General features: G+C 46.6%; 1 protein-coding gene across 2 annotated transcripts in view; it reads left to right on the forward strand.

Moving 5' to 3' along the window:
- ABCC4 (ATP binding cassette subfamily C member 4) overlaps positions 1 to 19,177 on the forward strand; it is a 237,727-nt gene that overhangs the window by 38,771 nt on the left and 179,779 nt on the right. Inside the window, exons 2-4 of one of the 2 annotated variants that reach the window (XM_058670536.1) lie at positions 4,050 to 4,160; positions 4,628 to 4,748; positions 17,532 to 17,756. In XM_058670536.1, the coding sequence (XP_058526519.1) occupies positions 4,050 to 4,160; positions 4,628 to 4,748; positions 17,532 to 17,756 (457 nt within the window). The remainder of the gene's footprint in view (positions 1 to 4,049; positions 4,161 to 4,627; positions 4,749 to 17,531; positions 17,757 to 19,177) is intronic. The other variant, XM_058670537.1, reaches the window with a different exon arrangement.

A 19,177-nucleotide genomic window follows, 5' to 3' on the forward strand; every position in this document is an offset into this window, starting at 1 on the left:
ATTATGAAAAAAAAATATGCATGGATCTCAAAAATTTGCATCCAAATAAACATGCATTCCAATTTCCTGGTTCCATGCATACCAAAAGTACCCACTTATATTTGTATTCATTTCTTCCTCTGCTGGTGTGCAGGGAGCACGAAGCTGTTTGAAATGAAGCACTTTGGTCAGGATCCCCAAGAAGGCAAGTTAGGACTGTATCCCAGGACGCCGGGCTCCTTATCGGCCATGAACCTGTTTAAAGCACATCTAGAAGCCACTCTTTGGCCCTTTCAAATTCTTAGAAAAGCAGAAGTCACCAACAGAACTCTCGATAAGTTATATCTTGGAAGCCCTGCCCAGGCTTCTGGAAGTGATGCCAGGGGTGGAGACATTTGGGGTGAAGGTTGACTCCCTGGCATCTCATTCCTATATGCCTGAGCTGGCAGCATCCTGCACTTGCATTGAGTGTGACTGTGCTTTGATGAGCTTGTGGGCAGCTCTGGTCTGGATCATAGTCAAGGTCATCTACTGTGGGTCTGATCTCGTACATGAGTTCACTCAGTCTCTGTGTACTGAACGTGTGTCACACAGGGTTGCGGTGTTTGATAATGTGGATGTTGTGCTGTAGGTGCGTGTTGATGGGCCGAGAGAGCAATGGGTCCTGGTGAGGCAGTTCTGAGAGTCATGCTGCTGCCCTGGCTGAGTGCTGGGAGACAGGATGACTGTCGGACTGAGCCGGCTTGACGAGTGGCCCATTCTCACTGATCCGGAGTTGTTGGCTTTTCCTCATGGTTGAGTTGGAATCCAGTGCTGGTTGGCTGAGGTCACTATGCATATGATTATGTAACATTAGAATGGTCTCCTGTTTTGGTAGACTTGTCAGCAGATGGAAGTGTAAACCATCAGTCTGCCTGGCTTTTGGAATTTGTGCAGTGGGATGCACTGGGTAGTTCCTTGAGTCCAAGTAGTTGCTGATTTCTGTCGTCCTGTAATCAAAGTTTTAAGCTGATTCAGATGCTGTAATTCCTTGTAACAGTCCTCAAAATGATGCAGTTAATTCTTCAGCTGGTAGAAGGGACAGACCTGTCAAAGTCTCCTTTCTTCGCTTTGTAACTTTCTTCTCCCAAGCTGTCATTGCTCCTAGATTTAAAAAAACTCTTCATGTGAAACAGATACCAATGAATTCCATCTAGAAATACTAGTGTATATGGTTGGGGGTGGGGAAGGAAGGGAATTGGTGTGGGGAGAAGCAGGGGGCTGGTACAGTAATTAAATCCCTTCTTGGGTTGTAGCATCCCCGGTTTGGTTCAGTTTTGGTTCAAATCCCAGTTACTCAGCTTCCCATCCAGCAATCTGGTAATGCGCACCATGGAAGTCATCAGATGATGGCTGAAATATCTGGATCCCTGCCACTCAGGTGGGAGGCCCCAATTCAGTTCCAGATTTTAGCCTTATCCAGCCCTGACTGTTGTAAGAAGGTGGGGAATGACTTAAATGGATGGAGGTCTCTGTCTGCTTTTCAGATAAAATGAGCATAAATCACCTGCTGAGAAATGCCATAGATTGTTCTGTTGGGAGGAGCAGGTGTCAAATGTGTAGCTGTTATCTTAGACATAGCTGGGAAACTCATGGAAAGTGAATATGGGCTGCATAGGTTACAATCCCCTGGGAACTTGTAGTGAGGAAGGTGAGCTGACTGCTGGCTCTTCCTGTTGGGTGACAGGATTGCCAGGGGATGATCCAGCAGTGGGATGGTGATGGAACATTCTAGGATTCTTCAGGAGGGAGCTCCTGGTTCCTGGCTTCAGCCTGACCTTGCCCTGGCTGCTGTAACCATCTGGGAAGTGAACCAGTGGTTGGAAGATGTGTGTGTGTGTGTTCTTTCATCTCTCTTTCCCTCTATGTAATTCTTTCAAATAAATCAATATTCAAAAAAAATCAAGAGGCTGGGTCCTTGGATATCTCTGCAGTATGCTTCTGTCCTGGGCAGCCCTATGGTAGGTTTGGGGGTCAAACATGAGCCTTTTCTAATGGATTATAGGGTTTCTGAGTTCTCAGGCTCAAGCAGAGTGGCTGCCATCCTCATACCCTATGCCTCAGAGCCCCTGAAATTCCACCATCAAATGGCAATTGGAGCCCACCAGGCTATGGGTGCCTGTGCAAAGTTGTCCCTGGGTAACACATTCCAGTTAAAGATAAGTGGCCCGGGAGCCAGAGGGAGAAAATGAGCTTGATTGAGTGACTTCATCTACCAAAGTCATTAGCGGTTTTGTTGTCAGTTGTTTTGTTGTTTTATTTCATGATTGATTGGCACATACTGCGCACGTTTATTTGTGGGTATTCAAGGATGGCTTATGGGGCCCACACATAAGGGCTGAAGTTTGTTGCAGGAGTAGTTTGGGGTTTCTCTGTTGGAACTGGGGGATCCTCAAAGCTGTCCTACTGGGTGTTCTCACACATCTTGGGCGGGTCATCTCCAGATGTTTTCTCTCTTTACCCAAGGCCCTTTCTGAAAGGGTCTGAGGCTCGTTTGAGATCACAGAACCAGGTGGCTGGCTGGGGGCTTTCTAGCTGAGGTGCACTTTCCAGGACTGGATCACTGTATAAATGCTAGCATTCAGGATCTAAGCTGAGGGCAGCCACTGGCCAAACGGCTCAACAAGTTTCCCATCCCTTGGGCTGGGGAGGAACATCAAAACCTGGAGATAGCTAGACACTGGTCGCAGGGCTTGTGGGTACATTAGGAGTGACTGAAGTTTGGGAACCCTGGGTCCCATGCATGGTGGCTGGGGGTGGAATCCTTTCTTCTGACTCTTGCACAAGTGATCCCCGGGGGTGCCAGGAAGCCAGGGTTAGGCTACAGCTCAGTTTTAATGATTCACAGATACTGTTTGCTGAACACGTATTCCCAGTGCACCTGCTTCTTACTCCTACAAAGTGATGGGTGTGGCAGCCAATAGGAGAAACTCAGTTGCCAACATCATGGGTTATTGTCTGTTCTTGGAAATTTCCATACTTTAACCAAACCAGTAAAACATTTACCTCTGGGCTGTCTATCTGTACATTCATTATTATTATTTAAATGGTCTTAGAGGACTTACAGGCTTTTAAAATTAATCTCAGAATATGATGTTTTGGGGTTCTACAGAGTTAACTTCAGTTTTCATTTTTGGAAATATAGTTAGAAATTATACCTATCCTATATTTTTATTAGACTTTCATCTACTGGTTTTACCTTCTGTTGGTACTTTTCAATTCTGTTGTTCCTTCTGTGGTTGTTCAGCAGATGATGAATCATCACTTTGGTTAATTACTTGGATGCTCACATTGTCCAGTGGGATCCCTTCAGGCAGGCTCCTCTGTCCTTTGGACCCATTCCGTTATTTTTTAAAGAAGATTTATTTATTTATTTGGAAGAGTTACACGGAAAGAAGGCAAGAGGGAGGGAGAGAGAAAGAGAATCTTCCATCCACAGGTTCACTTCCCAGATGGCCACAATATATCCAGGGTTGGACCAGGCTGAAGCCAGGAGCTGGGAGAGCCATCTGGGTCACCCACAAGAGTGCAGGGGAATGAACACTGACGTTGTTTTCTGCTGCTTTCCCAAGAACATTAGTAGGGAGTGAGATTGGAAGCAGAGCAGCAGTGTCTGGAGCTGGTACCTACCCATATGGAATGTTGGGCAGTGTTGGTGACAGCTTTACACATTACACCACAATGCTGATCCCCAGGATTTGTTATTTTACATTGCAAGATGCTGTTATTGGCCTCTCTGACATGTTCTCTGTCTCAGCTTTGGAATCAGCCATTTCTTTGGACTGTTTTTGGAGAGAGGGAGAATGATATAAAAACGTAAGATCCAGGTACTGCTCTGGGGGTGTCATGGCTTCCAGGGCTGCTTGGTGGCTGCAGCTAGTGAGCTTGTTGTGTATGTCTGTAAGAACATAGTTAATATTTTCTCTAGTGCTTTGTTTAAAATACAGATTTTTACAAAATCAGTGGATGTAAGACTCACTCTAGACAAATGGGTTATTTTGGATATGTCATTGCCTTTTCCTTTTTAACAGGTGGCTAAACCCCTTGTTTAAAATTGGCCATAAACGGAGGTTGGAGGAAGATGACATGTATTCGGTGCTTCCGGAAGATCGCTCCAAGCATCTTGGAGAAGAATTGCAAGGGTGAGAAAGAGGCATTGAGAAAAAGGGTGGGGTGAGGGAGGCTCACAGGTTTGCTGTCTGGGGTCCCTGGTCTTCCATCTGACCCTTCTAGAACTTGATTCCATAACACTCTCCCCTCCCCTCGCCTATGTAGTGGCATGAAGGAATTTGGAGTGTATACGTGGAGGAGGGAGGCCAAGGCCCATAGAGGGTACCTGAGGTGATGTCTCTGGAGGAGGTTGCTGTGAGGTAAGCCTGCCTGCAGAAGACTCAGCAGGCTTGGCTGTAGCCTTTTGCCCATGGAGACTTTCCCCCTCAAGGCCCATTTCTCTGCTGTCAGTATTCCTTATTGGCAATTAGCCAGCACTTACAGGTGGCTGCAGAATGCCCCAAATAACCCCCGCCTGTCACCCTGCCACCCACCTACCTCTGGTTTGTCTGTGGGGCAAGGTATCCACTTCTTGACCAAGCCTTATCACTCCTTACAGATACTGGGATAAAGAAGTCCTGAAGGCTGAGAATGAGGGACGGGAGCCTTCCTTGACAAAAGCCATCATAAAGTGTTACTGGAAGTCATACCTGATTTTGGGGATCTTTACATTAATTGAGGTAAAAGTTATATGCAATGAGTTGTTTTCCAAAATATGTAATGAGTTGTTTTCCAACTCACTGTTGGCTTGTTATTGAAGTGAATGGGCACCCAAAGGGAGAGGCTGCCAGGTGGAGTTTGAGAAGATTGGAAGTCTGAGGATAAGACTTGTCTGGGAGGCACTAGTGCTGCAGCTGTGTGTGGATATACTGGTCGGACTGGACCTCAAGGCCATGACCATTTCCTATGGTGCATGAGAGGAGGGCCCTGCAAAGAATGGCTTGCTATACCACGAATGTGGCCAGATCTAAGAGTCATCCTGGATCACATGAGGATTCTACTACCTCAGTAAGATGCACCCTGGGGTTTGGAGGAAGCCTGTGTGGATTGGAGCCAAGAATAATAGAATACGTTACAGGTACTCAACAAATAAAGGCTCGCTTAGCCAAGCCAGATCTGATAAATACTTCCTGTCTGCCTTCTGAGGTCGATACAGTTCAGGGATCAGGCCCAGGAGCCTGGACTGCTCTGCTATCCCGGAGGCTGGAGCTCCTAGGGGTTGTCCCTTTTCCGGTAGGCCAGCCACTGGGACTGTGACAGTCTCCATCCACTGCCCCCACCACCTGCCAGGTATAGAAGATCTCATTTCCTTGTAGAGTCCAGTGAGTTCATGAATTCATGCACTCACTTTAGTTTTTTGTTCTTGGGGGCTGGGTGGAATTTGCTGAGTGAGAGGTAGCGTTTTGATAGCCTTATGGCAGATTAACTAAAAGTGGTCACCTGATAGTCCCTGACAGAAAGCCATGAGGGCAGTGACTAATGTTCCCTTGAAGGGCCTTCCCCTGGAGGTGCAAGGCAGGGCTCTGCACGGGGCCACCAGGCCAGGTGGCTGACATCTGTGTCCTGCTGGAACTGATATTGGAAATCTGGGTACATGGCCTGGACCCTTGGTGGGATCTTAGCACCACCATTAGGGCATAGATGGTCCTATTTGCCTATAAGGGTGGCAAGAATGAAAGTTGCTGGGAGAGGGTAACTTCATGTGAAAAATGCCACGTTGTCAAAAGTACAGTTTTTTGTTGAGAGTGAGACAGGTGGTTCTGCTGACTTCAACAGGGAGGGAGGTGTAGCTGATGTTTATGTCTTGTGTGTATTGAAGTGAAGGTCACTGACAGCAGCAAGGAATTTGGTCAGGGAGCTCTGTGCTACACTTGGATGGCCTGGGTGGTTGACATTGGCAGTAGTGACAAAGGTTTGTTGACCCGTGTGCCTGATGATGAGGGCTTGCTAAGAGGGTTGCTCCCATGGCCTGGGTGCTGCCTTGCCCTGTGAAGTTTTGTGGAGCTGTAGGAGAGGGTGCAAGAGCCCTTCAGGAATTTCCCCTCCACATCTTTGACCTGTGCCAGCTACCTCTGTCAAGGGACTTCATGGATACAGTAAGTTTGAAATAAATCGAGAGAGAGAAGCTGATGTTGCTGTGGCTTGCATGTACATGGTTTTTTGACCAAATGCAACTTTGCAACTTTAGTGAGCAGAGCTCTCCAGGATTCTCTGTGTTAGGATGACCTGGAACCTCCTTGGTGCCTGTAGCCTCTGCCAGGTGCTAGCTCAAGTGTAGGCAGGAGAGTTTAGCTCTAGAGGGACCTCACACAGCTGTTGAGCCACCTCTTGGAGCTGATCTCGCTCTGCTGCCCCTGTTCTCCAATCAGTGTTTGGAGGCAGGTGCTCAAGGACTTGGAAGCGGGATGTCCTTTGGGGCTGGGTTTAAACTGGGCTTTTGGCTGCTCTTGACATCAGGAATGAGTGGGGTCTCTACACCCAACATGCAGAAGGACCAGATCACTTTTCAGAGAGAGCTTGCATGGCTTCTCATGGGAGAAATTGGCTTGGAACGAGAGGCCGCTGAGGTTGGGCTTTCTCCCAAAAGAGGCACTCACCACAGTGGGGCCAGGAGCACTGACACCACAGGTGCCTCTATTTGGTTATACTTACTAGTAGGTCCAAGAAGGCTAGAAGTGGAAAAAGCCAACTGTGGCTGCAAGTGGCAAAATGGTGGCCTCTTCTGGGAGGCTGGCTTTGGGCAGCTATTGCAGAAGAGGGCGAGATGGAGCACCTTGCTGATGGGGAGACTCGTATTTACCGGCAGCAGCAGGAGCAGTTTATACTCAGTGGTACTCCTCACAAGCTGGAATACTCCTGCTACCAGTGGTGGTGGCAGCGTTGGGACGGGCTCCTGCTCAGAGTGATAGCAGTAGTACTCAGTAGTAGTAGCTGTCCTGTTCAGAAGTACTGGCAATGGCAGTATTAGTAGGGGTTCATAGTAGTGATAGTAGTGGTACTCAGTACCACTGGCAGTACTTCCCAGCACTAGTACTACTAGTAGCAGTAGCATTGGTAGGGGGCTCCTGGAGTAGTAGTAGTACCATAACTAGGGATAGTAATACAAGTGGCAACAGTGCTGGTGGTGGTTGTAGTAATAATAAATAAGTACTTAAAAAATATTATGTACCAGGACCTTTTGTGAGCAATATTTTTATACAATATTACTGTGATCCCTTTGGCCACTTTGGCACAATGGAAGTTATTGTAGACCTCCTGTTTTCTGAAAGAGGATCTCACTGCCAAGTTCGGACCCAGTATGTTCAGGGCCGCTCAGAATGGCAATGGCAGTGATCAGCCTGGAGGCCTCTGACTGTGAGCCTCTCCATCTCTTAGCCATGGCCCTTGGTGCCATGAGAACTTTGTTTTCCTGTATACCTGATACTTAGGCTTAGTCAGTGATACTGGGTTGAGCCTAAAGGTGTCCTGGAGCAGTGGAGGGTGGCTGCCAGGACTCAGCTTAGGATTTGGGCTGCCTTCCTCACCCAAGTTCTTAAGCAACCATGTCTCTAAGACTCCATGCTGGTCTTGGATGATGTTGACACTGGGACTGATGGACAGGGCAGAGGCTGACTCCCCTGTTTTCCTCCTAAATGGGGCCATCTCTGTGCTTGACATGCCTTTTACCCAAGTTGGGAAGTCACATGCACTTGCTTGGCGAGGCCAAGAATCCTGGATCAGTCACTAGCATGGGTTGGATTGGTGATGGGGGCAGCGCTTTAGGTTTGGGATCTGGCACATCTTCTTATTGTGGGACAGACTCCAGGTCTTTGGTGTTGGTCTGGCAGGCTTGGTCTCTGATGGTCAGCATGGTCCGAGCTGGTTTGTGCTTCATGTATGCTGGTATCTTGGAGGTTGGTGGTACAGAATGAGACAGTGGCTGTGTATTCTCCTTGTGAGTGTAGTGATTGCTGAATGCTGTGCGTTTGAACTCTGTGGCTTTAACATAACAGCTGGAAGAACTTTTAATGAGGTTCAGGGAGCTATGGGGTCATCAGCTAAGCTAAAAATAAGTAGTGTTTTGTTGGTTTGGTTTGGTTTGGTGGTACAGAGAAGTCTGACTTTAAACACAGATGCTCTTGTCTTAGACATGGCCTGTTGATAGTCTGCTGCTTTTGGAGAAGTTAGGAATGAAGCCATTACTCGAGAGGCACCTAGTACAGGTCCTGTTTCAGGTGCAGTTTGGCTTTGCGATCATCAGAGTGGGTTATTGATTAGATAGCATGAGCACTAGGTGAGTAACAGGTGGAATGAAGTGGCTTCTGATGTGATGTTGCTTGGGTTGCCTGTCTGCTTGTCTTGATGCCTAGACTGTGGAAGAGCTCCAATGCGCCAAGTGTTTTGTGAAAGACAAAGGGCTCCTTTGTCCCTTCCCATTCGTCCAGTGGACAAGATCCCCAGGGCAACGCGTGCCCCAGACTGATTGCTGTTCACCAGAGATGATGGGAACAAGACTCTGGGTGCTAATGTTGGTGACACAGCAGCAAGCAGAAGGCAGGGAGTTCTGAGGCTTGGATTGCATAGCAATGCAGCCGTCACCCTGTAGGTGACCCGCAGTCCACTGGTTCCCATCCCATGATTCCTTCTGTACCCTTGTGGGGCTGCTATGGAGGCTGAAGGGAGTCCCTACCCTCCTAGGATCCACAGGGAGGAGCCTAGGGGAGACTGAGCCAATTCATGAGACCGAGGCTGTTTTCCCACCTTGCCCTTTGTCTTGACACTTGAGCTGGCTTGCTGTGGAGGGTGGGCCTATCAACTGCTTCCCATGGAAGGGAGGCATAGCGGTTCTGTCTTGTGCTTTTGACCCTTGGCAAAGGGCCTGTTCAGCCACCAGCCTGGTCTGTTGACTTGGCTTTTGCCAAGATCACATTGTCTCTGATCCAGGCTGGAGTTGTAGCAGCTGCTGGAGGCCAGTGTCTGTGTTGAATTTTGTTGAGCTGGCAGCAAGAAGTAAAAACCTCCCAGTGCTGCAGTGTAGGTTCAGGGATGTTTTTTCAGAACCAGGCAGGGCCCTTTTAGCTCCTAAGCCTTCCTTCCAAGTGCCCCTTACCCACGTGTCACTCAAGCCAGGAGCCCGGCTGTAGCTGTTGGTGGTGGAAATCCAGTGCATTCTTGACATGATACCACAAGCTAGAGGTGGGGCAAGCATAGAGGAGAGCAGTGTGGGGAGCTGCAGGGCAGGGTGTGGCACCGCCCTGTGGGGTGTGTGTGCTGGGTCATATCCTCAGAGATGGCCTTGAGCGGCAAAGGGTCACTGCTTTTAAACCCATTTGCTTTGCAAAGTTCAGGGGAGTAGGTGATCATTTAGGAAAGATTGTTTTTGTGTCTGGGAGTTCAGTGCAGTTAAGCTGCTGGTTGGGACACCACTTACTATTCCATATGTGGTTCAAATACCAGCTTCTCTCTCAATTGAAGCTACCTCCTAATGTTCACCTGGGAGGCAGCAGGTGGTGGCTCAAGTGCTGGAGTCCCTGCTACTGATGGTGGAGACCTGGATGGAGTTCCTGGCTCAGACCAGGCTGCTGTGGGCATTTGGGAAGGTGACTGTAAGGCTCGAGTTCATGTTCAGAAGCAGAAATCCACACAGAATAAAGTTTAGCTTAAAACAAGCTTTATTGGGAATGCTCCTGGGCAAGGTTCACTGGTTTGGTATAGACAGTGGGCCAGGGAAGTCACAACCAAGGAACACGAGAGGTTGTATTTTTATCAGGGGCTGTAAAGGTAGGGGTTGGAGGACAAGGGAATGTGCCTTGTGTGGTGCTAGAGTGTCATAGACTTTCTTCGACATTGGTAAATTCCTAAGTCACTGCTGGCTAAGGAGGGAGTTGCCTTCTACAGGTGTGTCCTTATCAGCCGCCCTTCTTAGCCTCCTCCTAGGACACCCACCCCAGTTGGGCTTCCATTGCAACCCATTTCTAGGAAAAGCGGTGACATTGATCTCTTGGCTGGTTCTTGTTGAGTTGAGGTGTTGAGGGGCTATGGGTGTCAGGGGAGGAGGTGGGTAGTTGGACATATGGGTGCAGCAGCATTTGATTGATGGCCACACGGGAGACCTCTTGCATATGTGAATGGATGAAGCTTAGGAGACGAGGTACGAATGTGAGTAGGAGACACATAGCTAATAAAGGTTCCAATCCTGGGGCCAACCAAGCATTCAGGGAAGAGCACCAACATTTAGGGAATAGGGGGAAGGTCTGGGCGCATTTTTGTTGTTGTTGTTAGTTTCTTCCAGAGGGTTTTGACGTTCTCCTCCAACAGGCTGGATTTGTTGATGTAGAAACAGCATTCTTCCTGTAGGAAGAGGCACATTCCTCCCTTGTCTTCCATCAGGTGGTCCAGAGCCTGGCTGTTTTGAAGTTCCACTCAAACCAAAGATGTAATTTGTCATTGGAGGGAATCAATAGATGTAGCTGAGGCTTTGAGTGCTGGTTGCTACTGGTCTTCCAGGTCTCGTGAGGCGATAAGACCATGGACTCCTTTGAAACATTTCTGGATGGGAGAGTCAGTTTGACTTTGGCAGGGTGCTGGAGTTGCATCTGCTCAGCCCCAGTATTTTAGTCTTTTGTGTGATGGTTTGGGTGGGGAGGGCTAGGCTAGAACAGGAGTGAGCAGAGGCTTGTGTTGACCTCGGAAGAGTTGGTTAAAAGGTCATCTAGTGGGGAAATAGGGTCTAAAAACAGAAAACAAAGCTGTGGCAAAAAGAAAGATTTTTGATTTGTTTGGTGTGTGCATTTTAGCAAGTAGCTATGAGTGATTAGTGGACCTCATCTTGGAACACTCCCAATAAAGCTTGCTTTAAGCTGAACTCTATTCTGTGTGGATTTCTGGTTCTAAACATAAAATTCAACCTTACAGTGACCATTTGATGGAAGATCTCTCTCCTCTCCTATCAATGAAAATAAGTAAATGAAAAAGTATTTTGTGAATACTTGTGTTCATCATAAAGTAAAAAGCAAACAAACAAAAAACCCTCCAGAAGTCTAAAAATTGAAACTTCCAACAGCTTTCTGGAAAACTTGGGTTTTAAAATGGCTTATCTCCATATTTCTCCTTCAGCCATGGGGTCTGCTAGCAGCGAAAGGGTTTTAGGGATGTTGTAAGAGAACCAGCCTCTTGTCTGTTAAGAGTGCACTTGGTTTTTTCCTGGGACTCTTGTCCCATAAGCATAATTGGAGCCCACACTTGTATTCACACTGTGAATACTTCACACTTCAGAGCGCTGGATGCTGTCAGAGCTCATGCAGGGTTCTTGGGCACCCCTGGGGTAGCCAAGGCAGCCGTGATCATGGCTGTGGCCATGACCTTGGGCCACAGGACAGGATGGATGGACTAGCTGAGAGTCGTGTGCCTTGCATGTGGCAGGTCTGGTTTCTGAAGTGAAACATTAAATCTTTCAGGTTAGTGCTTGTGTATGCTGCCCTGATGGTGGCTGTCCTGCTGGGTTCTTCTTTGGGGGCCTAAAGCCCAAGGGCAAGATTTTAGCTCTCCCCTGCCCACTGACTCTGTGCTCCATGGTTAACTGCTAAACATGAGCACCAGGCCTTGTGGAAATTTTTTTTTCCCTTAGGTTTTAAAGAATATTTAAAAAACACAAAACCCTCTCTCTGGTAGGCCAGCTTCAGGACTTGTCATCTTGATTCACCTGAAGTCTGCTGCTCTTGGGAGCGATTCCTGGTCATCACATCATTATTCATAAACATTATGTCCTCATAATACAGTGATAGTGACTGTCAGTATCTGACCAGTGTTCTCATTTCTTTGTCTTACTGTCTTTTAAAAGTTTGAACCAGGCCTGGTGTGGTGGCCCAGTGACTAAAATCCTCGCCTTGCACGTGCCAGGATTCCACATGGGTGCCACTTTGTAGCCTGCCTGCTCTGTGTCCCACCTGCTCTTCATCACACTTGCCCCACTTCCCATCCAGCTCCCTGCTTGTGGCCTGAGAAAGCAATAAAAATTGGCCTGAAGCCTTGGGCCCCTGCAGCTGCTAATTGGAGACCTGGAGGAAGCTTCTGGCTCTTGGCTTTGGATCAGCTCAGCCCTGGCCATTGTGGCCACTTGGGGAGCGAACCAGTGATGATAGATCTTCCTCTCTGTCTCTCCTTCTCTCTGTAAATCTGCCTTTCCAATAAAAATAAATCTTAAAAAGGAAAAGTTTGAACCAGTGTTCTAATAAGGCGTAGCTGGTTGTAAAGCTAGGATGGCTTCCTTACCTGTTCTTGTCTTTCTCTTCCCTCTCTAATTTTCCTGTTTTATTTTGAAAGCTTGTAATGCATATATTTTTGCTTCATTTGAAAAGCAGACTGACACAGAGAGAGATCTCCCATCCACTGGTTCCCTCCCCAAGTGCCTAAGAGAGGCAGGATGGAGCCAGGGGCCAGAAACTCAATCCTGATCTCCCTCGAGGGAGTCAGGGATCCAAGCATTTGAACTCTTTCTTTTTGCCTCCCAGTCTGTGCATTAGCAGAAAGCTGAAATCAGAAGCAGGGTCAGGAGCTGAACCCAGGCAGTCCTACATTGTAAACTGGCAACCCAGTCAGTTCACTGTAACATACACCCCTCTTTTCTTCTTTGCAGAGGTAATGTTCCATCCTTTCATCTTGTAAGTTCTTTCCTTTTTCTTTTTAGATTAATAACAAAAAGTAATTCCTTTCTAAACATTGGGTTTTTTCTTTCTGTATAGAATGGAGATTTTTGTTGAGATTTATGTATTTTTTTTTAAAAGTGATAGTTACAGAGAGATCCTCTATCTGCTGGTTCATTCCCCGATGACAACAGCGCATGAGATGAGCCAGTCCAAAGCTAGGAGCCTGAGGCATCTTTTGGACGTCCATGTGACTTTAGGGACCCAAATACTTGGGCTATTTCCCACTACCTTCCTAGGGGCATTAACAGTGAGCTGGATCAGAAGTTGAGCAGCTGGGACTCAGCTGTTAGCACTGCAGTTGAGTGTTAGCACTACATCACAGCGCCAGCCCCCAGCATGAAGGGTTTTAATTTCATCCCGGGAATCTTGGGCTCCTAAGGACTTTCCTGGGAGATGTGACAGATGGTAGCAGCCCCCATGAAGACCCTTCAGGGGACCAGACTGTACTGGGCGGGGGTTGGGTTCTGCATTCCATAATCTTTCTGGAAGGAAGCTTGGCTCCCTCCCTGACAGATGGAATTTGGAATCTACATCAGAGTCTGGGTCGTGCACATTGGTGAGGTCCCAACCTGTCCCCCTCCCTGCTGGTGCTTCTCGTGCAGCCAGGAGCGAGGCCCAGACTCCCAGAGGATGCAGCACTCACTTTTCTGGGCTCCTGATGCTTGTGACTTCCTCAGAGTCTGAGGCCAGCAATGGGGCCCTCAGTGTCAGGTGTTTTGGGACGATCCATTACCACACACTCCATTGAGAAATGTCTCAAGTACTCTTGGAACTATTAGAACCTGGAGTTATGGGGGCATTGAGGATCTTACTGAACTCTAGAAAAAATGGTTTTAATTTTATTTGAGAGCCTAAAAGAAAGAGTTCTTCCATTCTGTGGTTCACTCTGCACATGGCAGAAACCAACAACAAGGCCTGGTGGACTGGAGCCAGGAGTCAGAGCTCAGTGTGGGTCTGGCACAAGGGTGGCAAGCATGCAAGTTCTTGGGCTGCCAGCTGCTGCCTGCAAGGTGCGCAGTAGTGGAGGGTTAGACTTAAAAAGCAGAGCCAGGACTTGAACCAGGTGCTGTGACATAGATTGTGAGTATTGTAAGAGAGATCTTTAGTGCTGATTCTGTTTTCAGCATGGTTCAGTCCTGGTTGATGGGAGTATTTGAGGAATGAATTAGCAAATGGGAACCTTTTTTCAGTTCATCTCTGTCTGTCTGCCTTTCAAATAAAATGAAAATGAATGCCTAAAGCTTTAAAAAAAAAATCGTGTATGGTTTCAAAGCGAGGAATGCTTGCGCTGGAGTAAGGATTGTAGTCTTGGCTTTTGATAAGACTCTTCCCCAGGGCATAGATCTGAGCAACTTAAAATTTTTATTACTGTAAATAACACATTTCATACATTCCTTAGGTTACCGCTCCAAGAAGACAGACTTCCCTCCTGCAACTGTTGACCTTGTTCCTCACACCCAGAAAGCTTTAAATGCTTAGTTACAAGATTGGTCATGAGCATCTCCCAGCTGCTTCATCTCTAACTGGTTCAGGATTAGGCCCACGGATGAACAGGTGTGTGGGAAGACAGACAGGTGTGGGCCGGCCTTGCTCTTTGACAGGAGCACTGAGCTGGTTTGCTCAATAAGAGGGCTCAGACCTGCCTGTCTTAGGGAACAGTGGAGGAGGCAATGACCTGCTTTCGGCCTGTGTCCATGTTCGCTGGGTGTGTTCTTTCTCTGATGGGAGGTGTCCCTCTTTCTTTCCCTGTTTGAGTTCTGAACCCCATCCATGCCACACTGAAGCTGGAAACCGTGTGGCAGGCAACAGGGACTTTCAGAGGGGATGAGAGTGTGATGGCAGGAGTGACAGCTAGCCTGGGCTGGCCCGTGTGCAGCTGATCCTGGCGTCCTTGGCAGGGGCTTTTCTGTGTCGAACTCCAGATTTTCACTGCAGTGAACTGTAACCAGTTAGAAGCTATTCCAGAAACTTCTATTGCCCCTCTCTCTTTTTTTCTAACTTAATATTTAATTTGTTATTTTTGAGATAGCATCTTAGATTGATGTTGTAGTCAAAGGCTTAATGCTCTGCTAAGTAAAGAATTCAGCAAATAAAGGTAAAACGATCAGTTAGGTGGGAAAATAGGCAAGGGTTCTAGACAATAGTTGAATGAAAATATATTCAACTTCAAACATAAATTTTAACATACAGAATCATTGAAATTGTAGTAGTGTAATTATTAACAATTTGACAAAGTTTTAAAATAGAATTTGATTAAACACTTTTTAAAAAAAAAGTTTCATTTTTCATGGTACAGTTCCATAGGCTTAGGGGTTTCCCCTTTCACCCTCCCCCCCAAACTCCCTTCCTCCCCCACAAACTCCCCTCCTTCCCCACAAACTTCTCCCTCCCCGCAAAACTCCCCTTCTCCGAACTCCTGTCCCTCCCAAACTCCCTTCCTCCCCTTGCCCCCAACAAAACAACAGTATTTGCAACAGCACTGATACACAGACATTTCTTTTTGTTTTGTTTTTTTTAAATTTTTTAAAATATTATTTTCCACATTTAAGGGTGTTTAATTATTTGTCTTTTTGGATCTGGCATGTTTCACTAAACCCGGTGTCCTCCAGTGGCAGCCATTTGCATGCAAATCCCAATGCCCCTTGAAATAAATGGGTGAGCACGCTGGAAATGAGTGTGGCCTGTGTCGTCCTGTGTCCTTGGTATTTGACCGGCTTAGGCTTACGATTCTTCAACTAAGTGGTGCTTCCATGACCTCGTGGAAGGCAACGTGGTTGGTGAAGAGTGTGTGTGTGTTTAGGGTCACCAGCGGAGTGCAGGCATCATGGCCCGTGTGGAGACAAAGGGCCTCGTCCATCAAAATCCTGCCAAGGCACTGCGTGCCAAGAAAGAGCATGTTTCTTCTTATTCTTATTCCTCTTTTTGTTTCTTTGCTTTTTCTTCTTTTTTTAAAAAGTCCTCCCTCTGTATTGTGCATGGGCTCCTCACTTTAAATGGAGAACAGCTATCAAAGACAAACCTGTTACCTGTGTTAATAGGGAGGGGTTGCCTGGAAGGAGAAACTAGTCTCAACGTCGTTTTTTTTTTTTTTTTTAAGATTGATTTATTTTTATTAGAAAATCAGATTTACAGAGAGAAGGAGAGACAGAGAGAAAGATCTAGTGTCAGGTTCTTGGAAGGCTTCCAAACTTTTGGCATTTTGTCTTTGAGAATCCAGAGGAAATGATGTGGATGGCCTCTGTGTTTACTTTTCGCGACTTGGATTTGAAGCTGGAGCTTTTGGGAAGAGGCCCTTTAGTGGAGCTTGGAGGGAAGAAGCAGCTCTGGGTGGAGTGGCAGGGAGGGCTCCTCTGCCTGCTGTGTCCCAGGGTGCTTTGTGGTTTCCTTGCTTTGCTTTATGGAAAGTTGCTTCCCTTTGTTGTCTTCTCTAGGTGAGCCCCAGAGCCTCCCAGTTTCAGTTTCTGCCTAGGGAATAGATGATGATTTCTTCAAAGGCAGCCTGGGACAAGTGGCTTAGTAGTTAAGGTATCTGTGTTGCTTTTGGTTTTCTTTAGACTTACTTATTTTTGTTTGAAAAAAAGAGTTAACACCAAAAGAAGAAAAGACAGAGTGCATGACTCATTCCTAAATGCCTGCAACAGCTGGGGCTGGGCTGGCCTGAAGCCACAAACCAGGAGCTTCTTCCAGGTCTTCCCATGTGAGTGCAGGGTCCCAAGGACTTGAGCCATCCCCTGCTGCCTCCCAGGCCATTAGCAGGGATCTGAATTAGAAGTAGAGCCGCTAGCATTTGAACCCACACCCAAATGGGATGCTAGTGCTCAGCTTGCAATACCGCAGCGCTGACCTAGTTCTGTTATCAAGGCTACTCACATGGATTCTCAGCTTTGGTGTCTGATTCCAGCTTCCTACTAATGCAGACCCTGCAGTATCAGAGGCCCAGATTGAGTTTCCAGCCCTTGGCCTATGCCTAGGCCTGGTCATTGTGGACATTTGAGGAGTAAGTCAGCTAATGAGAGCTCTCTTCATCATCCTATCCCACAGAGCCCCGAACAACAGCAGCAACAAGCCAGTATGTGCAATCTATGGCTGATAGAGAACCAGTATGACGTCATCTTTTAGCCTGACTTCTGCATGTTCAATTTTGGACTCCAGACTGCTTACTTAAGGTGCCAGTAGGTGTCTTAGAGGAGGTGGCAGTACTTCTAGGTGCACCCTAACTTCCAAGACCTGTGCATGTAGGGTGGCCTGGGACAGATCCTGGGGCTCCCTTTTCTCATTCATGTTTGTGGCAACATCTTGGTTCCTAAGGGCTGTTCGAGCGGAAGTGGCTGAGCCACAAGCTTGCCTCCTGCCAGTGCCTCCTGGACCAGGAGGTTGGGAGCTCAGAGGAAGTGGACGGCAGTTGGCTGTGGTACCAGAACGCAGTTCCTTTCCCTTTTCCTTTTCAGCTGCTTTTTTCCTCCTGCACTCTGGGCCGAGACATCGTGCCAGTTGGCCAAATATGTTCTGAAGACACTGGTTATAATACTTACAAATACAATACACAGTGTTCTAAGCACTACGCACTCCAGCTCTGTTGTCTTTAAACTTAAGATTTTAACTTGATGTACAAACGACATTCCACCTCTCTTTAAGAAGGAGCCCTGTTTCACATTTACATTGATGGAGGATCACCATACTTTGTCAAGATGCCTAATTGACCTGCTAATTAAACTTGTGCTGACAAAAAGATCAGTGAAGTTTTTGTTACTAAGGTTTCTCTTTCCTTGTTTGTTTTAGGAAGGCACCAAAGTAATGCAGCCCATATTTTTGGGGAAAATCATCAATTATTTTGAGGACTACAATCCCTCGAATTCAGCGGCCTTGCGCATGGCGTACGTCAATGCCTCCGTGCTGGCTGTCTGCACCCTCATCTTGGCCATTCTGCACCACTTGTATTTTTATCACGTACAGTGTGCTGGGATGAGATTAAGAATAGCCATGTGCCACATGATTTATAGCAAGGTAAGTGCCCCTCGCCATCAAGACCTGCCCCTCGCCTTTTTCATCTGAAGCATTTTGGGAATGTTTTGTGCAAATGTTTTGTGAAAAGGGTGAAAACACAGTCATTAGAGCTGTGCTGGGGAAGCCCCTTGTTTGCATCAGGCTAATGGGCATCCTGCTGTCGAAGCTCATTCTATCTTTGTCTTGGAGAGAATATTGCTACTATGTAGGACTCTTTTTGCTGCTGGATCAGTGCTGTCTTTGATAACATTTGGCCATGGGCTGTTACAGAATACTGAATTTATTATGGAATCTAATTAAAATATCAAATTGATTTTCGCTGTTTTCATGACTAAAACTCTTCATTGTGTTTATAGAAATTTTTCATTGTCTGTTTAAGCCTTTATTAATATCAAAGTTTTATTTCAAAGCAAACTTCCGTGATATTGGTGCTACCAAATAAATTCTAAGAGAAAGGAATATATTTGTGAAAGAGAATATTTATAATTTTACAGTGAATCAATTAAGTGTTTCCAGTATAGTTTTGATAGCTAAGGAAAATGTCAATGGAACCAAGCCAAATACAGGATGTGTTTATTTTCTTTAACTATTGCCTCTTGTTTCAAAGAGTGTTTAAGGAAATACTTGGATGTTTGGGATGCTACTTCCCATTTGAGATTGTGTTTTAGTAATTGTGGAGAAAATATGCAGTTTTTCTATTTCGTGTTGCTTTTCATTCAATTTCAATTTTTGTGTCACAACTCCTTTCCCGTGCTCGCTTCAGCAGCACATACACATTTCCTTCCCCTTTATGGCAGTTGGAAGGGTCCGATGTGATTTGACTTGTATTGAGAACTGCCATGACATTGTGCCAGTTTGCCTGCTCTTCTTTGCTTGAAAGGATGGCGTTTCGGGCCTTTACACAGATGTTGCCATGGGGAGGCTGGGATGGGAGCTGCAGGTCTCTGTCTACTGCATCCTGCGTATCTCTTTGCCTGGAACTGGCTAAAAAATTTTTTTAAATCTTTATTTAAACAGAAAAGCAAATAATTTAAAGTGTTGCTTCTTCTATCTCAGTTCTCCCTATCTAGGGCTTCGGTTTATTATGAATTCATTTCTTCACAAAATGCAGAGTATTTTGTCGCAGCCTGCTTGGAGCAGTGTTTTACCAAGCTTGAACGTGCGAATCTTGGAGGCCTAGTATCTTCCAGCCATGGCTGGCTGCAACATACACTTGTGGCTTCCTTATCTGGACATGGAACTGGTGCAAATGCCAATACATTCTAGTGGAAGGATCTTTCCTCTTTCCTCTCAACTCCTCCTCCTTCTCATCACCACCACCATCATCATCTTTGTTTTCCTGTTGTGCTCCCTTCCGCCATTCACAACAGAGAAACTCCGGTTTTTCTGCAAATGGGCTAGATTTTGATCTTTCCAGCTCC

The sequence above is a fragment of the Ochotona princeps genome, chromosome 12 (assembly GCF_030435755.1).
Source record: "Ochotona princeps isolate mOchPri1 chromosome 12, mOchPri1.hap1, whole genome shotgun sequence".
In the NCBI taxonomy this organism is placed as follows: domain Eukaryota; kingdom Metazoa; phylum Chordata; class Mammalia; order Lagomorpha; family Ochotonidae; genus Ochotona; species Ochotona princeps.